Source organism: Azolla caroliniana, unplaced genomic scaffold (assembly GCF_043228905.1).
Source record: "Azolla caroliniana isolate FFs.n. ecotype wild unplaced genomic scaffold, voAzoCaro1.0.p SCAF_13, whole genome shotgun sequence".
Taxonomy (NCBI): Eukaryota; Viridiplantae; Streptophyta; class Polypodiopsida; order Salviniales; family Salviniaceae; genus Azolla; species Azolla caroliniana.
Genome location: NW_028230448.1, coordinates 1,788,861 through 1,809,554, shown reverse-complemented (window position 1 = coordinate 1,809,554; position 20,694 = coordinate 1,788,861). Strand labels below are relative to the sequence as shown.

The 20,694-nt window shown below is 44.5% G+C and overlaps 1 protein-coding gene and 1 non-coding gene across 3 annotated transcripts; both read right to left on the bottom strand.

Moving 5' to 3' along the window:
• Positions 1 to 2,304: 2,304 nt before the first annotated feature.
• LOC147855936 (uncharacterized) lies at positions 2,305 to 9,113 on the bottom strand. Of its 2 annotated transcripts, none has more exons than XM_087329593.1 (5): positions 8,959 to 9,113; positions 7,458 to 8,221; positions 7,289 to 7,370; positions 6,812 to 6,923; positions 2,305 to 2,744 (listed from the first exon to the last, which is right to left on the bottom strand). In XM_087329593.1, exons 1-5 carry the CDS (start codon positions 9,079 to 9,081, stop codon positions 2,629 to 2,631), a joined length of 1,197 nt encoding a protein of 398 aa, XP_087185719.1. In that variant the 5' UTR covers positions 9,082 to 9,113; the 3' UTR covers positions 2,305 to 2,628. The 2 variants fall into 2 exon arrangements, with proteins under 2 accessions (XP_087185719.1, XP_087185720.1); XM_087329594.1 differs by having other exon boundaries at positions 8,971 to 9,113.
• On the bottom strand, positions 5,240 to 5,312 carry TRNAN-GUU (transfer RNA asparagine (anticodon GUU)). The gene has a single exon. It is a non-coding gene; the product is annotated as a tRNA-Asn (tRNA).
• Positions 9,114 to 20,694: the final 11,581 nt, after the last annotated feature.

The following is a 20,694-nucleotide window of genomic DNA, read 5'->3' as shown; positions in this document are numbered from 1 at the left end:
CTTGTCCGACAAGGTATTGGTGCATCTTGTACTCCCAAGATGCGAAGTTGTTTCGATCCAACTTCTCGGTAGGGAGAGCGCTCCCCATTTGAGTATTCATTATGTTGATTCTTCTTCTTCTTCTTCTCTCTTCGAATGCGAGCTATGTAGCGAGGCTACGATAGCGATGAGCTGGTTCTTGGTCGTCAGCGTAAAGCACAACACACGATCACGATGAGGCGAATGGGCTAGATCGAGCTACCAAATCGCTTTGATACCATATAAAGAATCGGATATGATTCTTGTGAAGCGGAAGAGATGTGAGTTATGTGTGTGTATGAGAGAGAGAGAGAGAGAGAGAGAGAAAGTGAGAGAGAGACAATAAATAATACACAGAGAATACGCAAGGTAGATTGTATTAACAAAGGAGAAAGACTCAACTAAATACAAGGTGGGAGGAGGGTGCTTTATATAGTCACCCTCTCTCTTCATTAACTACAAGGCTCATGGAGCATGGGGAATGTGAAAACACATAAGTTATGTGTCATAGAATATGATTCTATGACTCATACTAAATGCTAGAATACAAAGAGGTGACTTAATGGTGACTCTTGACCGTTGGAGTGTCTATTCACTCTCAAGGTGAGTTCACACACTAGACCAAGTTGAGCATGATTCTCAACATATCTCATTGTCCATAAGTGTTCTTTCTCTCTTCCTCTCACACTCTCACATACATACACACATATCACATAATCTTCTGTTGCTTAATTACATAATTAGGTACTAATTGATCCGTACTTAATTACCTAATTCTTAACATTTCCACTGTACACTAATTGGTCCATGTGACTCATACCTTAGTTACATTGAATTTTGTCCAATTCATTGTGTTGATTTGTCAAATGATATAGAATGTTCCAACAGTAATGGTACCTTGTTACAATTTGTCAGAATGCATCCACAATATAATTTCTTTGAGTCGCATTGACTATATGAGTTGTTCTCTAAATTGATAAGCAACTTTTTATAACAATGCTATTACAAGGGGTAACTACAAATTTGGAAGCAATTGGTTATCATTTTGCTCGGTAGTTACTAGTTAGATTCTAAACCTAGGCTCTATTGTGGTAACTCTCACCAATATTCCAAACTTTTATTTCCATATATATTCCTTTTATACAACCCAAGTTTATTCCAACCAATAAGCGAAGTGTCAAAAAATTGAATATTTTTCAGATTTTGGTTTTACTTCTTCCAAGGACTATCAAGCTCTTGTAGGAAATGTTAAGTGACCTTGTTATACGAACTCTCACTCGAAGTGGAACCCTCTCAAATAGTTGCTCTCATGCTTAGTGATTCGATTGATGATAGGCAACCTTATCATCAAATCACTACTATGCATGTTAAATGCCTTTACAACTTGCAATTACTTATAGTATTATTCATTGCATTAAGTGATGAATAAATTGACTACTCAAAAGCACTAAGTTAACCTCAATTAACCCACCCTGAATAGACATCATGATTCGTCTTTATTCATAGCAATTCTATAGGATATTTGCTTATCTTAAGGAGACACATTTTTGGCTCTCTTAGATTGTATTCATGAACCTAGCAAAGTCAATGCAGCAAATCACTTAATGATTGAACAATTAGTTGACATAACCATGAATTGAGGAGTTCATCAATATAATTTAGTGTCAATGTAAGTTCACAACACATCAATGTGTCTTTCATACAATACATTTACATTTTTACATGTTTGAGTACATAAAGATCCTTACTTATACTTATGAAACTCTCTTATTGGTATACGACTTCTATGAACATGTTCCCATATGTAATAATGCATGATAGGTGCCAATGTAGTTTCATAAATAACCTTCAGATCACCACCATCTACATGTCATGTACATCTAAGAAAGTTGTTAGGTAGAGGACATTTGTTGAGTCTTGCATGTTAAAGTGAGATGAAGCATTACCATTGGTAGAAGATTTTTGGAGAGCAATAGCAAGCACATGAAAACATATTCTCAACACAAGTATTGAAACTGCATTGGTTGCTTTTCAAGACTATCCATTGTGACCATAGACCAAGGATATCATTTAAGTGAGTATTGAAACTACATTGGTTGCTTTTCAGGACTATCTATTGTGACCATAAACCAAGGAGATCATTAAAGTGAGTATTAAACTACATTGGTTGCTATTTATTGTGACTATAGATTAGGGAGATCATTGTACAAAAGATTGACCAAATAGTGCTGAAATTATGGTACTTAAAACTCTGACATTTTACACTGCATCCATCAAAAGGAGAGATTTCTCTAATATTTATGACCCCAGTCTCATTATAGCATGTTTTGTCAAATCGAAGTATCATGTGTTCAATCAACAATAGACCAACAAATCATATCAAATTTGTTAGTTACATCTACATCTAGTGTCTCTCGTAGTTTAGTTGTGAAGGTTGACTTAAGTATACATTCAAAATTTTCATGAAGTAACATTGACAACATTGCAAGTCGTATATTGTGTTCACTCGCACAAATTTCATGCATAACTTGCATCAATGTCCTACCTCAAAACACCCATAAAAATGACTTTGGTGAACCTTTATGTACATATCTATTGTATTGTCATCTTCTAGGATGTATTGGAAATGTTTTCGGGAGCTTGAACCTTCTTCAAACATGCCGGCCTACCAGCTCCATGGTAAAAATAACCGATCATTCTCATCAGGTTATCAGCTGTGAAATAACCTGTACCCTAGAAAACCCTTGGTGAGTGGACTCCCTCTCTCTCTCTCTCTCTCTCTCTCTCTCTCTCTCTCTCTCTCTCTTCTTCTTCAAGTTTATTATAGCTATGACTTGGTCACACAAGTCTCATTTTGACAAGCTATGGCTTGATTCCAAGCTCACAACAAGATCTACGATATGATCTAACAAGATTAGTTTTGTAATCAACTAAAGCTAATAGGTTTCAGAGGCATAATTCTTGTAGGATTTGGTCCTACAATGGCAAACACTCGTAAGGTGGCGCCCACAAAGCTTGAGAGTATGATAAATAATGAGCCAAGATCACCAATGGTTCTTGATACTAATGCAACAAATTTAGGCACAATGAAGAAAACGCTTATGAGTCACTTGATTTCTCTTCAAGAAACCATAAACAAGCAAGGTGAAGAGATTATGACACTAATGAAGGAGAATGGTTAGCTACAAATTGTTATTAAGAATGATGATCTTAAGAGAATGGTTGCAAATTGTGAAGAGATTCAAGAATGTAAGAAAGCTTCATTCGAAACAAGTGAGCGCCTTAAAAGATTTGAGTTAAAAGAAGTATTAAAAGAAGAAAATATAGACACATTGAGGCGAGATGTAAGTGAGATGAAAAATGTATGCACAACAAAGTCATGGGCCGATGTATGTGGCAGGGATGTGGTATTGAACTCATCTATTATGTATGTGATGAATCAAGAGAAGAATGTAGAAAATATCGATGTTTGAGAATTGAAAGAATGTGAGCAATCAAAGAACATTATCATCCGTGGGATTAAAGAGGAGAGAATCTCTCTCTCTATGGTCTCATAGGTCATATTTGACCTCCGAAGACGATGACAAAATCATCTATCTCTCTAAACGTAATGAAAGTAATGAAGAAGTTTCAAAATGGCCAGGCTAAAGTGACGAAAAAAATTAAAGAACACTTCAAAAGTGCCAAAATGGACTGGCTCCTTGGCTAAAAAATGGATATATGCATTACTAAATCAAGCAAGACACTATACAAAGGTATTTCTTGAGATTGGTAGGATAATTGGGTCAAGACACTACATAGAGGAGAGAATAGAAATCAACTAACTACACATGATTATAATGGGAGGTTAAACTTCTAGGCAGCATTACTGAACATCAACTTGGGGAACGAAATAAAAAATACAGGAAGACAAGCCTGTTTCGAACCAAAATATAGCATTATTGATCATCTCATTTCTTTGGACTGGGTAGGAATGGAGGAGAGTGGGCATAGAGGACAACCACTACTATTCTTTTGTGGATTTCTGGAAGACTTTCATCAAAATCCTAAAGCAAAGTTATAGAGAAATAATGGAAAAACTTGAAGTGCATCAGGCTTGGGAGAAATGATGGCCAGGTTATACCAACAAGATGTAGGTTGAAGACAAACAAAGAGTTTGATCATCCTAAAGAGGAAGGTTGAAGACAAACAAAGATGAAGGTTATATTAAGAGGGGCTGATGACTTGAGCGTCACACTAAAGAGAAGGAAGGTTGCGCTCATATGTGTATGCCTTATTCAGACATCGAGATTTGATGCTTCAAAGTATGAATATCCCTTCTTAGGAAGGAGACAAACATCAAGATAACTTTTGTATTTAGGTCCTATGGGTCAATATTGGCTTCTCTACGAACACTAAAAAAGTCTATCTATCTATCTATCTATCTCGTGACATGGGAAAAATGTGAAGATGTGGAGGCTTATGCTTCACACATTGTACTACATATATTGTAGATAACTATAAAACCATATTCTTTGACGTATGGATTGTACATACCAATAGATGCTAGAGGCCGTCCCATTGTCTGCCATTTGAACCATTGTTTCCGTGTGATTTAGCTCACGTTCACTACAATGTGAGGTAAGGCGTTGTGCAAACTTTGCCCTAAACAAGTTTGGGAGTCATACTTTGATACAATGCTCCCCACCTTTGATCACATTTGACTATACTTTCCACACATCTTCAACTATGCTTTGTTGTTTTGTCATCTGAACCATTGTTTCCATACTTAGTCAACTATGCATATTTTTCCCTAAACAAGTTTGGGAGCATTGAGTATACACTTTGATCACATTCAACTATGTTTTTCACACGTCTTCGATTATGTGAAGATTCGAGTGTGCGGGAGAAGGCAATGTATCAAGCATCGTCTCGTTCGTAGATCAGATTAAAGAATTCTAGGTTTGAGCTGATTTCAAGGTTTTTTGTATACAAGATTAGTGGTATCAATAAGGTCCTCACGTCTTATAAAAGCACCAATACCTCGCTCATGCGGAATGGAAGAAGAGGATCAAGCAACTCTCCATCTTTTCTTTGGCTAGCTTTTTACCAATACTTGCCATTCAATCTACTTACCATTTAACCTATATGATTTGGTTTTTTTTATTTCCGCTGATTCAATTCATGCAGGCCTATTTAAAACCTCTGGTCAATCAATTCTCATGTTTATTTCAGTTACTTTCTCCGGATGCAAGACTCGAACTTGCAACCCATGGATTAACAGGCCACTGCTCTACCAACTGAGCTAATCCGAAACAGGAATGGGTGTATTATTGACCTGAATGAAACCAGCCCTGCAAACCCCCTTTTTCCCTATCTCTATAAGCGAGTGATGGGGTTGTGAAGAGTTCAAAGTGAATTTAGACTGGAATCTGGCTAATCCGATAATTTTCATTGACTTCTTTTCTTGTGTTGAAAGGACGAGTTTGGTATCACGATCAATTCCTTTCTCAAACCCCGGCTGCTGTTGCACGAGGAATTCCTTGACTAATTTCACTCATTGTCACTGTGTGCACTCTTAATTGGAACATTCATTCGTAAAGTTCTTAAACATTGGCTACTCACTTACTTTCATACCAATAGGTTGGTTGTGAGTAGCACATTGGAGTAAAACAAGGACTCCCACTATCACCTACTCTCTTCGGTCTCTATATGATGAGGTATCACATTACATAGAGAGGTTTGGTGGTTTAGGAGCTACAAAAACATCGAAATATTTGAAAGCATTTTCAATGGACAAAGGTTTGTTGGTAAACCTAGATAATAAAGTGATGGTGTTTAACACCACTCAAGGGTGGATAACAAGATCAGAACCAGAATTCTTCTTGGGAGAGGAAAAGGTGGCATATACACAATCCTACACATACGTAGGAGTAACACTTACAAGGCCTCAGTTCTCATTATAGGAGGTTGTTTGTGCTCACCTTTCTTGTGGATACACAGTGCTCTTGAGAGACAATGTGCACATATACAGTTCCAAGAGCCACAAACGAAATTGTGGCTATTTGCTATATTTGCCACGCCAACTCTTCTCTATTGAGTAGAAACCTAGGAAATGAATCTTCATAAGTCAAATAACTAGAAAGATTTGGAGAGACCTTTAGTCTCGATGATTGCCCACATTGTAAGGAGCAATGCTCGACTGCTGAATGCCTGCATGTGCTCGACTTTCTTGTGGATAAACAATGCACTTGGAAGACAATGTGCACATATACAATTCCAAGAGCCATGACCTAACACGTGGCTATTCGATATACTTGTCATACTGACTCTTCTCTGAGGACTCTTCTCTTCAGACTAAGAACTTGGGACTGAGCCTTCACAAGGCAAATAACTAGAAACATTTGGATAGACCTTTAATCTCAATGATTGTCCGCATGATAAGGAGCAAAGCATCAGTGCCCCACGATAAAATTCGAGTAGAGATGGAAGTAGTTCCAATAATCACTGAGGCATTATTCCAATCAGTTACTCTTATCCAATGGCTTTGGGGGCTCCTTAAATGAAGCTACTCAAGGTTGGCATTTATGCCATCTATCTATTTATCTATCTATCTATATTTATATACATATAACACCTATCTATCAATAAGGAACTTAGGGCTCTCAAGGTTGCAGAATCTAATATATCCAATACTATGTCAAATTATATAAATTTGACATCATATTATTCGTCAACTTAAAACTCCAGGTTTCTAGAACAACCATGAGAGATCTTATATCTATATATTAGGCATCTGTGTAAATGAATTCACCTGATTGTTGATGTTGAAGCTTTCCTGCCTTTATAAACAGAAATGTTGGAACTTCATTGATCCGTAAAGCTCTCATCAAATCTATCTCCAAAGAGGCATTTACTCTCGCTAACTAAAAAATAAAGAGCTTTCCGTGAGTTAGAAACTGCCAATAAATAATCATTATGAAAAGTTACAACTCTATGAAACAAATATACCTACATACAATTGAGTTCAAGGGCATGAGGATACAGGAAACCTATAAATATTTCTATAACACTACAAGCAAACACATACTCATGCCCATTAGACGTTATTACCTTCTGCAGATAGATGCAAAAACTATCCCGATTTACAATTAAATTTAAAGAAAATAACCACTCAAATATTAAATTTATCAATCATCAATTCAAGTAATGTGTTGTGAAAAGCCATAGTAACATAGATTCAACCATATTTTGCATAACAGAAGCAACAATAAGAAATGAGATTGAGTACCCGTGGAGGCAATCTATTAGACTTCCATATCTGATTTGCTGCATCTTCCAGCTCCCGAAGCACATGGTAACATTCACGGCCTCTATCAAATGAGTACAATGAAGAAATTAGCTTTGATTGATCAACCTCATTCATATAAGGACAAAAATAAAAGGTCTTTGCTGCTTACTTATTGCCATATCTCTCATACAATACCACAACTAATGGACTTGGATCATCAAACACTGTCTCTCTCCAGTTCATGGAATCAACATCTTTGGCAGACCAAGTCTCTGGTTGAAGATCCCACTCAATATCGGGAACATCTTTGATATCATCATTCTCATCATCATTTTCATTCTTGACCTTTTTTATTTCAAAGTTCTCGGTGAAAAGATCTGAAATCCTAAAGCCCCATCCTTCATCGGGCTCATCTAGCCAATTTGGATCATCTTCGTCCATATAAAGAGGAAATTCATCATCATCTTCTTCATTCTCATTATTGATACTGTCATCGTTTTTATATTTGCGTTCAAGATCCGCATTTATGAAGTCCTGAACTTGTTTGGCAAACTCTTTCGACGTTCGAGAGATGGGGGCCTTTGAAGGGCCAGACATATTTGTATTCTTTTTTATCCACTCATCAAAAGACATGGTTCCATCATCACTTTCTTTTTTCTCGAAACCTTTACTCTTGTCTCTTTTAATATAAGATGTGGCATCACTATCTGATTCAGACATAGTTGCAACATTATTTTCCACATCAGTTGAAATGGAGGGGGATACTGGGGAAGACCTAATATTGGATACAGATTCTTGAGAGTTATTTAGCTTTGCTTCTTCTAAACCAAGGGATTGCCGGGTTTTTCCTCTTTTTGAACTAGTGACCCTCTTAGAAGCACCATTAGGAAACTTGTTGCCCACTTCATCTGAGGCAGACGAAGTGCAAAACACCTGCAATTGCTCTCTCTCTCTCTCTCTCTCTCTCTCTCTCTCTCTCTCTCTCTTTGTGTGTGAACATTAATAATTTATCTCCCTCCCTCCTTCCCTCTCCCTCCACAACTATGTGGCTAAAGCAAAGGACATGGCACCACATACCCTAGCCATCTAAACATAAGATTCTATGAGCAAAATGCAGAAAACACAATAAAAACAAAATTTTCTCCTCTAGCTGGTCACAAGACATGTGCAAACAGTTTAAGAGATGGAATGTGGTAACATTATTTGAGTGATATACTGATGATATGCTCACAATAGCCACCTAATCATCATCACCATCACCATTATCACATTCCTCTGAAGGTAAGTATGCAATCACAATGTTATAAAACACAAGGCCAGAGTGACCATGATACAAAAGAAAATAAACAAAGAAAATTGTATCAGAAAATCTAGAAACAACTATTCACTACACGAAGGCCCCAAAGATTCATGCGTTCATATGTAAACAAAACCATAAACAAAGTGGCCATGAAAGTAGTTTATTGCATCCAGGCTCTAAGAAACAAAGTTTCCAACAAAAAGGTCACAACTACCGCTATAACTGAATTATCATTAAAAAGACGTTAATTGAAGAAGAGAATAAGCAGAGAAAATGTAGAAATTAACAAATACATACTAAAAAAAGGTTCCATTGATATTCATTACAATTAGCTATACCATAGTTCACCTCTCTCTATCTCGGAATTCACACGGTTACATACAGTTTCACTGTTGCGCCCGCGGCAGAGACGAAGATGAGGAGGAGGTCTGAGAGAAGGCACGAACGCTGGGAGAGTGAAACGGTGCAGGGAGACGAGGGTAGCTTCCGCCATAGCCTTCTTCGCTTACGGTCTTCACTTCAGAAGGACAGAGAGCAGAGAAGAGAGCCTTTTCTTTGTGAGTTGTTCTCATTATGAGGAAGGAAATCCTTTAATTCCCAAAATGCCCCTGAGGCTCAGTTTCCAGTATTTTCCCGAAATGCCCCTCGGAGGAAATGAAATCATTTAATTCCCAAAAATGCCCCTGAGGCTCCACAATTTCTGGTATTTTTTTCCAATCGGTTAGCTTGCACTTTGCTCTTGTATCATTCGCCCTAACATGGTCATCATGAAGTTGACCACGTCCTCATTGAAGCCACTCTCAGCCATCTCTTCTATCGGAGACTCCCCCTTGTCGACGCTTCATGTTGGGTTCACCAAATTTTCTCCGTAAAGTTTGTGATCAGTGAGTGCATCGAACCGTTGGGGTTTCTCACAAAATATCAATATCAACTTGTAACCTTTACACAAGAATCTTACACTCTGACCATCACATCCACTTATTTTAATTTACAAATGTGTTTTTATGTTATTATTATTATTATGTAGAGTTATGTGGTTGGACACAATGGATGATTGCCAAATGGCATGCATGCATGTCCGTCAAGTGGCACACAATATGTATGCCAAGTGGCAATCATGCGTGATCCTATGTATGCTATATAAGTGGAAGGTCTACTTAGTGTTGAACCATTCCGATTTAACCCTAGTCTTCAGCACCCTTGTCATCTTGGTTTCCAAGTAATACTTGTAAATTCTCATCTTCTTGTTCTATTATTGTATTCTTGTTTCGTTATTATCTTCTTTTCTTCGAAATCAACATCGTTTTCTAAGCTTTGGTCATGATATTTTGAACCGGAATCCACTCATTTTTTCTCCTCGGGTATCTAGATGAATCTTCTTGTCACAATGGAGACCATTAGTAAACAAGAGTATATGTGTATTCTATCACAACTTGACCTCCTAATGACAAAATTTGTCACATTGGAACAAGAGAATCAAAAACATCTTGGACACTTGCAACAAGTAAGTGTTGAAAAGGCATAGCAACATGAGGAACTCTCTAAACATGTCCAACAACTTGAAGCAATCGTGTTATCTTTTCAACAACAAAGTTCAACCTCTCAAATCTTGTTGAAGGTGTTAGGATTTTGTCCCTCCTAATGGCTTGTAACATACATTATAGTTTAAATTCAAGTTGTAATTTAAGCTTACGAGGGAGATAACCATATCATTGTATGCAGACAGAGTAGTCCTTTTACGAGGGAGTTTGTTGGGATAAAAATCCCACTACGCCCACCTTGTATCTCTTGTGTGAACACATAGTTAACCTAACTATATAAGTGGGTTACTTACCTTGGGAATAGGGTAGTGGAAAGAAATGCTTTTTATTTAATGGATATGTATCCAAAAGGTGGTAGGATAGATCAAGTCAGAGATGTAGTCAATAAGATCTCAGTTCATGATGTGGTGTCATGTCATGTTAGCCATTAATAGCACGACTGGTCTTCATGAAAGTTGGAAGGTTTAGAGCATAGGCAATGTTAAGGGATCATCCCAGATGAATAGTTCACATGTTGGCTCACTTGAAAAAGCAAAAAGAGGAGCAAGGTGAGGACACGCTGATCAAGTCAAGAAGATGCAACTTCAATGAATTTCTGGAGATGAAGATAGTCTCCTACAATGTTCTCATTACAGGATATGGTTCCAATTCGAAACCAGGTTGAAGCTTTTGTCACATTTGTAGGTACTATAAAAGTTGCTGCTAGCATTGGACCAATAGAAAAGGATAGAGAAATGCATGTAAAGATTGAGGAGATGGGCAGACTGAAGAGCAACCAGGAGATGGGCAAGCTGAAGAGAAACCATGTTGTTGGCAATGCATGGCTTGATCTATGTGCTAAGTGTGGAGTCTTAGAGAAAGTACATGAACTGTTTGATATGTTTCCAATTCGAAAGATAGTCTCTTGCAATGTTCTCATTACAGTTCAGTGCTTAAGCCAATGGTTACATGAGATAGAAAGAAGATTCTTGTAGGTGTTCACCGTTCTTTGTAGTTTTATACTGTGAGTCTTTGTAGTTTTTATTGATCTATCACGGCTATGACCTTTATAATGTTGTTAGTCTAATCATTTTGTCATGTAGGTACAATTTATACTAATGAAGAATATGTTTTTGGTAAAAAAGGATGAGTTCGAAAGTTAATGCAAGATAATCTGTGTGTGTGTGTGTGTGTGTGTGTGTGCATCCTCTTGAATCATGTACACAGTGCATACCCATATCTTAAATCACTATGAGAATGAGAGTTGGGGATGTATCCGACTTTGGATAAATGCGTGATGCCAGCCTTGTTGAGGTGTCCGAGTTTTCCACGCCATAGTGATGACACGAGAATATCGACCATAAACAAGTCACCCTCTTTGAGTGTGACATATAACGAGTACAGTGAATGTACTTTCGGACTGTGAGTAAGCAAGAGGTTCCCCCTATGGAGTGTCCACCCTCCTAATGAAAGGCCGCCACGAATGCCGTCTTTGTCAAGTTTTCCGACTAAGATCAACAGTCGTAAGAGCTCAGGTACATGTCAGACATTGTGTAGTACCAATGTAGAGCCTCTTGGAAGGTTGAGGTCTACAGTGCCGATTCCAATTATGGCACAATGTTGCGAATTTTCGACTTGAACTAAATCGGAATGCCGAGTTGGATATTGTCAAGATTGGATGGATGAGGGATCACGTGGTAGGATGCACCCGAATCCAGGAGTCATCTGATCGATTCCTTACTCGTAAGCAGAACTTTTGATTTGCTTGAGTATTCTATGAACAAGATGTTGGGATCATTCATCAATACTTCGACTGAAGAGCTGATGTAGTTAACCTCCTCATGCCAACCACTCTTCTAATCAGTTCAATGAGCTTTATCATTCTTGGCTTTGAGTGCGTGGAAATCAGTCTTCATATGTCCGGGTTTCTTGCAGTAGTTGCAGGTTCGGTTGTCCCGAGACTTGCTCCGGCTTCACGCATTGTTCGGAGGTCGGGAAGAACTTCTTCCTCGAATGTTCGGTCGGTCGACCGAACCTTGTACTATGTAGGCATCATTGGCCAAATTGTTTGTAAATGATTTCCTCCGAGCAACTGTTGGGAAACATGTCCCTCCGGATGGGAAGAGAAGTACTGTGTTGGTGAGTATCTTGGCCGAGGCCGAAACCAAAATCAAAATCAAAAATCAAAATCGTTTCGGAAGACATAATTATAAATAGTCTAAAATGCCCCGTTGTCGCGTTACTACGCGCGTGCGTGGAGAAACGAGGCGGGACCACCGGGGTCTTGAACCGAAGAGCAGGTGATAGAAGGGGAAAGAGAAGGAGAGAGACGCCCAGTCACGTATGAGCAAAGAAACACAGGGGCATGGCCCGTCAGCACAGAAGACGCGAATGGACACAAAGACAGGGAGAGACAAGTGTTTGTATATTAACGAATAACAAGTACACAACAGAACGCGCGAGCGGCTACAACCGAACAGGCCGGCGAACAAATGTCGATGCCTGTTTGTCTGCGCACGAAATGGGGATAGGATGGAGGTGCTGCCGGAAGCACACGGGCGTTCCTCGAAGCAGCGTGAGCCTCCTGAGACTTGCAGAGAAGAGCAACAGAGAACAGATAGAGGAGAAGCGTTCGGTTCCGGTCCGACAACACTTCGTCCTCCTCAATGCGCGCCCCCTTCTCCTTGCGTCTCCCTCTCCTTTATAGCGTCAAGAAGGGAGCCGTCTCCCTCATTTACTTCCTACCTACCGAATCTAACTACCCCGGATCTCTCTCTGTACCTAATTCTCTATATTATATACACTAAGAGCGCGCACACGTGAAGGGCCGGTTCATGTGCGCTATTCACCGATTGCGCCAGGGGACGGTTTTCTTCACGACATCCGCCCCCACCTAACCGCGCATCCACCGGTATGCGCCAAAATTGGTTTCTGGTTGGAGAAAACCGGTCTGGGTTCCGTTTCTTCGTCCATCGGTTCGCCCTCCGTTTCGGACTGCTCGTCTTCGCTGTCCAGGCCTCTTAGATCCGGTTCGTCGTCGTGGCGTTTCTTGAACTCTTTCACCCGCTTCCCTGCTACCGGCATTGCCATCCTTGTACCGTCGAGTTCCGCCAGGTGATACGTCCCGTTGTCGTTGGCGCTCGTTACCATGTAAGGCCTGAACCACCGCTTAGCGAACTTCCGTGTTGCTCGGTGCTTGTTGTCGAGGCTGCTGTCGTAGACTAGCACCCTGTCGCCTTCCTCAATTTTCTTTGGTCGGAGCCGGTGCGTTCGGTCGAACTGGGCTTTGTTCTTCATCCTTGCCGCCCGAAGTTTCTCCGCCGCTCGTTCCACGTCCTCTGGCCTCCGCTCGAGCTGCCGTATACGCGCCGCTAGTAGTTCTTCCCGACTCATTTTGTTACTCCAGTCTACTGTCGCCCAAGAGGAGATCATCCGCTCCATCGGCATGATCGGCTTCTGTCCGAACATGAGCTCTGACGGCATGAACCCGGTTACCAAACTGTGCGTTGTCCGGTCCGCCCACAAGGCGTAAGGTAACAGTCGTGGCCAGTTTCCGACCTGGTCTCCGCATGCCCGGACTAGCGCTTTGACGATTGGCCCGTGCCCACGCTCTACCTTCCCGTTTGCCTCCGGATTGTACGCTGTGGTGAGTGAGAGCTTGACCCCCAACCGGTTGAACAGCTCCTCGGCCTCTTCGGCGTCCAACTCCCCGCGGTCAGGCACGATCTTTCCGACGCACCCATACCGGCATATCACGTCCTCGATCAGGAACCGACACACGACCGCGGTCGTTTTGTTCTGCAGGGCTCGGCCTTCCACCTGGTTCGTCAGGTCCTCCCGGGCCAGCACTAGATATCGCATCTGTCCTACGCCCATCGACATCGTCACCAAATCTACCATCCATTTGAAGTGGATGGCCGGAGGGTATGTGGGGTGAAGCTCGTCCCGATGTCGGACTATGGAGTGCACTTGATAGCTCTCACAAGTTGTCACGAACCGATGCACGTCCTGGTACAGTCCCGGCCACCAGTACTTTCCCTTCAGCTTCTCGAACGTGGCCCACGTCCCACGGTGCCCAGCCCAGGGGCTGTCGTGGTAGGCCTTCAGCAATTCCTCATGTTCCTCCTTCGTCACCACTACTCGGAGCGGGATGTTGTTCCTCTTCTTCGGGTGCTTCCACAAGTATCCGCCCCAGAGAAAGAACCGGTACACTTTCTTCCGGATCCGGTTGGCCTTGTCCCTTGTCCACGATGCGTCCGGCATCATTGTCCTTAAGAATCCCCCAATCTGCAACCACTCCCCTTCGTACTTGCTCTCGTTGAAATCGTTAAGCGCCGGAGTGCTCCCCCCTTCGGTTGTTACGTAAGCCGCCTCGAAGAAGTCTACGATGACTTCCTCGTCCTCCGAAACCATGCCGCCCTCGTCGTTGAATCACGCCCTCGAAAGCATGTCGGCCATGGCATTGTCTTTCCCGGAAATGTGTTGTATTTCCGGATCCAGGGACTTGATGTACGCTATCCACCTGAGCATCGCCAGGTCCGGGGTTGCGCATCCAGAAACCATGCCGAGAATCGGCAGGCAGTCCGTCTCGATAATCACCTCTGTCCCAATTAGATAGTCTTTATCGGCCTTTACCGCCGAAACGATACCCCAGAGTTCGCGTTTAACTTGGGCGTATCCTCGCTGAGGACCTTCGCGCCGAACTGGATTGGGAACCGGACGCCGTCCTCGTCTTCTTGGTTGACGACCCATCCGATCCCGGTCGGACTCGTATCTACCGTTATGTAGACGGGAGTGCCTTTCTCGTAGACAACCTTCTGGAGTGCCGGAGCCGCAGCAAGAGCCTCCTTCATCTTTCGCACCGTCTCCGTATGCTCGTCTCGCCACTTGAATTTTCGCCCCTTTTTTAGCAACCCGTACAGCGGCTCGGCAACGTGGGCGTAATGTGGGATCCATATGTGGTAGAACGCGCATGCTCCCAAGAACCTCCGTACCTCCGTGACTGAGTTACAGTCGGGCTTCATTGCGGAGATGGCTTCCACCTTTGCTAGAGACGGTTTCCGGCCATACGGTCCGCATAGATGTCCGACGACCATGATCTCTGATTGCCCGAAGGCCGATTTTTCCTCGGAGAAGGTGAGCCTCGCGTCCTCTAGCCTCTGCAGCACCCTCTCGCAGTCATCAATGTGTGTCGCCACGAATTTCCGGCATCCATCCGGTCCGATCCTTTCGTCCTTTTCCTCCACCGGACATCCCTTGATTGGGATGTCATCCAAGAATGGCATGGTGATGTCCGGGATACAATCCCTCAACACCTTGTTCATCGCATTCACCATGTGGGCCACTGAGTTCGTCCCTCCCTGTGGCAGGGTACACATCCGCACTAGGCCGAGAGGAGTCCGCATCGTCGTAATGTCTCTGCTTTCCACGGCTAGTTGGAACTGATCGTATCCCGAGTACAGATCACCGACCGAGTAGATCGACCTTCCGGCGAAGGCCTCCGCGAACTTGTCTATCGTTGGTCCGATTCCCGCGTTCCGAATGGTCATTCTATTGACCGGTTGCAGGTCTTGAATGAAGCACAACGCCCCGTTCTTCTTTGGTACGGTAAACCACCGGTTCGAGTACGGGGCACTCGATGGTTCGAGGATGCCCATATCAACTTTCTGCCTTAATAGCTCCATCAGCTCCGGGATGTGAGCTCTCGGTACCGAAATTGGTTTGAGATTCCACGGCACATGTGGTACCGTGAATATCACCATCGGCTTCACGACTGCCAGGTCTACGCACCCGATCTCTCCCGGCGAGAATGCAAAGGCTTTCCCGTGCCTTCTGAGCATTCTCCGAAACCGGTCTTCTTCCGTCGGCAGTAGGAACCCGCCCCCACCTACCTTGAGCTCCCGTAGCGTTCTGTCGGTGAAGGCATGCCCTATGCAGGCCGGATCTCGTAAACTGGGGTCCGACGCGACCCCCTTGATTCGTAACTCGCTGCCCTCCGGTAAGGGTGCCGCGACTGGCCTTACCTTTCGGTGCACAGTTTTGTACTTCGTGTTAACCCGGGCCGTCCGATCCGACTCGAGCCCTCGATTGAAGTCCGTGATGACTTCATACATCTCTTTTGAACAAACCGGTATCGTCCGGTCCTCTTTAAGGCCCTCTCCGACCACCTCTCGCAGTCTTCAGAAGGTATCGTTGAAGGAGACCACCTCCACGGCTCTGTTGATTTCCTCGCTGGGCCCGAGAACTCCGCACGCCCGAAGTCGCTTTTCCGCCCTTGTCTTTTCTCGGCCTACGACGCCAACTATCGTACACCCTCCGTTGTCGGAGAAACAAAACTTCCTACTTATGGTACAAGGTTTCTTCGGTTTCGCTTCTATCGTACATTTGTGGGGTTTTCCCGGAGTGTCCGGACTGTCGCGGCCCCACGCCTTGGCAGCCCTCTCTAAAACTCCTCTCGGTTCTCGCCATCGAGGGACTCGCGGTTTCGCTCGCGGTTCGGTCGCATCGTTAGGAACTGGACCGAATGACGCCCGTCCTGACTTTTGACCCTCGCGTAAGCCGACCCGTTGTCCAACACCTTGGTCTCCATTCGCGCCGCCGTAATGTACGGTTCCCCTAGAATGACCGGGTGCGAGGACGTTTCCTGCACAAAGAAGTGCTGGTCTATTTCGACGTCGCCGATCTTGACTCGCACATTTGGGCAGGCCCCGTGTAGTTCCTCGGTGGCTTGCGTCGCTGCCCGTATCTTCCACCCGTGCTTAGTGTTGATCGGCCATTTCCCCTTTTTGTAGAAGTCCATGGACATCAGGTTTATTTCCGAACCGTGGTCCACCAGTGCCACCACTGATTCCTGAACATCTCCGATCTTCACCGGGGTTTCCGTGGTCGCTCGGGCCCAGTGTGGCCTCGAATAGTGGCTCTCCGCCCACTCGTCTTCCAGCACCATGTCCTCTATGTGCGCCGTCCGCACTTCCACCGGCCTTTCCAGTTCTGCCTCTGTCGACAACCTCTTCCTTTTTACCAAGTCCACGATGGAGTCGTGGAACTCCTTCTCTGCTATCCCGAGCACCTCTCGCAACGACAGTTCCACCTTGCTGTCGAGGATTCGTTCTTCCAGGACCTTTCATAGGTCCGTGGTCCTTTCGATCTCCGTGCCCAACCGGTATCCGCCCTTCTTGTGGTTATCCCGGGCACTGGACTCACCGGCCTCAATTCGTTTCGGCCCGAATCGGGTTTTGTATCTCTGTGAGGGTCCGACCCTTCCGTTCTTACCTACCCATTTGTCTTCAACTAGAGCCTCGTAGTTCTGGCAAGCTGCTTCGACGAAACCCGTCTTTTCTTCGACCGGGTCACTCCATCCGGTTACCTCCTAGACCCGCTTCTCCGCGCGGTCCGCCTCGTCTCTCTTTAGTGTGGCACCGGCGAGGCCTTCCAGCACCGTCGGCCAGAAGTCGGCTTTGCTCTCCTTCCGGGCCCCGCTGCCCCCGACCCGAATACCGGCTGATGCTGAGTAGTGGACGGTCTCCACGTGCCGGGCTGCCGCCTCTTCCATCAGCCTTTTCATTCCTCCTCTCCCGTCGTTTCGGTTCAGGGCCCTCCGGGTATCGCTGGCGTGCACCCGACCTTCCCACAGGTACACTACCCGGCTTCTCAAAACCTCCATAAAGTCCCCGCAGTCTTTCCGGATGTGGCCGACCTCATCGCACCACATGCACCTACTTCCTGCCGGAGGCCGTCGGTCACGAGCCTGATCGCCGCCTTCCCTCTGAGCCTGGGTGATCTGGAGATCCTTTACCGCTCGTGTCAACTCCTCCAGAGCTGTTCCCCCGGACGAGCCTCTGATCACGCCGGTCGAAGGCGAACCGGTTTCGAGCCACTCCCGGGTCTCTTCCCTTCGTGCCTGCGGTATCGGTTCGAGCTTCCTTGCTGCGACAGGTCCCGCCCCGGTCGCCTCTGTATCAGCTCACTCCCACCGTTTGTCAAAACGGCCGTAGACTCTCTTTACCGCGGCCCAGTCGGTCGTCAGCCCGTCTTCGGTTTCCAGTAAGGAGCCAACTTGCCCCCGATCCCGTGCGTCAACCAATTTGACAAACAGTAGGACACGACTTGTGTCCAGAACAGTCCGATCGAGCGCCGAAAGGCGCGCAAAGCGTTCCTCAAACTCCCGGAGGAGTACCGACGCATTTCTTCCTTTGTTGGGGGACTCCACCCACTCCATGAAGCTCCACTTCGAAAGTCGAAGCGCGTCATCCAGCCCTATTTCTCCAGGAGCCGTCCTTCGAACTCTTCCCAGGTCCGGCTCTCCGCCCGGACCTCGAGTACATCCGCATGGATGCCTGGCATCGCCACTCGAGGGAATCCGGCAAGACGCCTCTCTTCCGGAATATCCCCCATCAACATCTCCGCCCGATAGGATGCCAAATAACTCGTGGCATCCTTTCCACTGAACTGGCCGATCATACCGACGATCGCCTCAATAGCCCTGTCAAGGGCGCCGGTGCCCTCGCGTGCGCTCACTATCCGGTCCACGGCCGAAGCCATGGCCTCTGCAAGATCCGACCCCCTCATCTTCTGCTCCTCTACCGCCTGTTTCACGTCGGGTTCACCAAAGATGTCGCGTTACTACGCACGTGCGTGGAGAAACGAGGCAGGTGTCATGATATGGCAAGACTCGAACCCATGACCTTAGGTTATATGGGTCGAGCTCTTGACCATTAGACCATCTATTGTAATACGTAGGATATTATTTTCATTTACATTTTATTATAGGAAATTAGTGTATATTCCAGATTTCTCTGGAACATTCTAGAAGCTTCAGGATTACTCCTGAAAACACTATAAAAGAGGGCACTAGGCATTATGTTGAACCAAATTGGTTCAACGCCAGTCTTAAGCCTTTTAGCCGCCGTTGTATATTCTCTTCATATAATAAATATCTTTCTTATCATCACTCACTCTCTCTCTCTCTCTCTCTCTCTCTGTCTCTCTGTCTCACTCACTTCTCCCTTCTCTCGAAGAAGTTCACACCTCTCGTAGTACTACTCCTTCGTTTAGTACTGATTCCTTCTCTGTCTCAGTACTGTTCATGACAGTTTGAACCAATTTTCCCTACCTTCTGTCTCTCTCATTTCCTACTAATCTTTTATTCCTCTTTTCTTTCATCCCATGGCCACTGTTAGCGCATTGAAGAATATCAATCTGTTTTCTCGGAATTTCAATGCTTGAAGGAGAAGTTCCATGCTTTGGAACAAGAAAACCAACGGTTGCTGGGGGATCTTCAGCAAATCTCCTTAGAAAAGCAGCAAACGCAACAACAGCATGGGGAACTTGCGTTACGCGTGCAACAACTCGAAGCCACCATCGTAGCGATGCAACAACACGGGCCCGGAACACAAGGGATTCATAAAGAACCTAAGATTGGCCTTCCCACAAAATTCGACGGAACGCGATCGCAGTTTAGAGGGTTCCTTAACCAGGTACGATTAGTTATTCAAATGCATCCTTCCCGATATCCCACCGATGCATCACGAGTGGGTTTAGTAGGCACTTTGTTAAGTGGCTCAGCGTTGTCATGGTTCGCTCCACTATTAGAAAAGGAATCTCCGTTACTCAACAATTTTGAAGAGTTTCTAGGTGAGTTTAAAGCATGTTTCGGAGATACTGACAGCATCAGGACCGCAATCAACAAAATCCGGCGATTATGCCAAGGTGACCGTCCAGCCTCCGCATACGCTGCAGATTTTCGCCTACTCGCCGCCGATATCCCTTGGGATGATCAAGCGTTGATGGAGCAATTCCGTTATGGTTTACGCAACGACGTCAAGGATTTACTCTTGACCTTCCCCGAAGAGCCAAAGTCCCTAACAGAAGCAATCAGTCGCGCGGTGAGATGTGACAACCGCCTCTTTGAGCGACGTTCGGAACGACAGCTACAGATGCCAAGGGCAAGATCAGAGCCCACCTACGCCTCAGTGGTAGCAAGACCTTTTCCGAGGGAGTCATATAATGCGCCTCCAACGAATACTCCGACTCCGATGGAGATTGACACTACACGTCGTCGAGGGCCATTATCCGAAGAAGAAAAGCAGCGACGCCGTACAAATCGACTATGTCTTTACTGCGGTGGACCAGGACATATCGTAATAAATTGCCCCCATAGGCCAAGAAGACAGGTAAACCAAATAGTCGCTAGTTCTAATTGTACTAAATCCGAGCCTATTTCAGTAGGGATATCTGATAGTCCTAATAGTACTAATATCCCAGATCTAGCAAACAAATTTGATGTCCTTAGTCAGTTAGAAGAAGAGTTAAACGACTAAGTCCAGCCAAAATAGGAGCCGTTTGGTTGGACAGCCCTAGATCTGTGCAGCCCATTAGTGGTTCCATTCCCTCTAAGCAAGTTAGTGATGTATTTGTAGCCCAAGTAATAGTTAGTACTAAAAGTACCCCTCCAGTACATGTCCTAGCACTCCTAGATTCCGGAGCTAACTCTTGCTTTATGGATAAGAAATTTGCTCAAGCTCATAAGATATCCCTAAGAAAACTCCAGTGTCCAGCCTCTGTAGTAGTCATTGATGGGCGTCCCA

What these genes read in the sequence shown, in the direction of transcription:
- LOC147855936 (XM_087329593.1), bottom strand. Translation starts at nt 9,081, where the DNA reads ATGGCGGAAGCTACCCTCGTCTCCCTGCACCGTTTCACTCTCCCAGCG. An exon ending in GTGAAACTGTATGTAACCGT is followed by an intron (nt 8,222 to 8,958) that starts GTGAATTCCGAG and finishes GAGCAATTGCAG; the next exon opens with GTGTTTTGCACTTCGTCTGC. An exon ending in GCTTCAACATCAACAATCAG is followed by an intron (nt 2,745 to 6,811) that starts GTGAATTCATTT and finishes TCTAGGGTACAG; the next exon opens with GTTATTTCACAGCTGATAAC.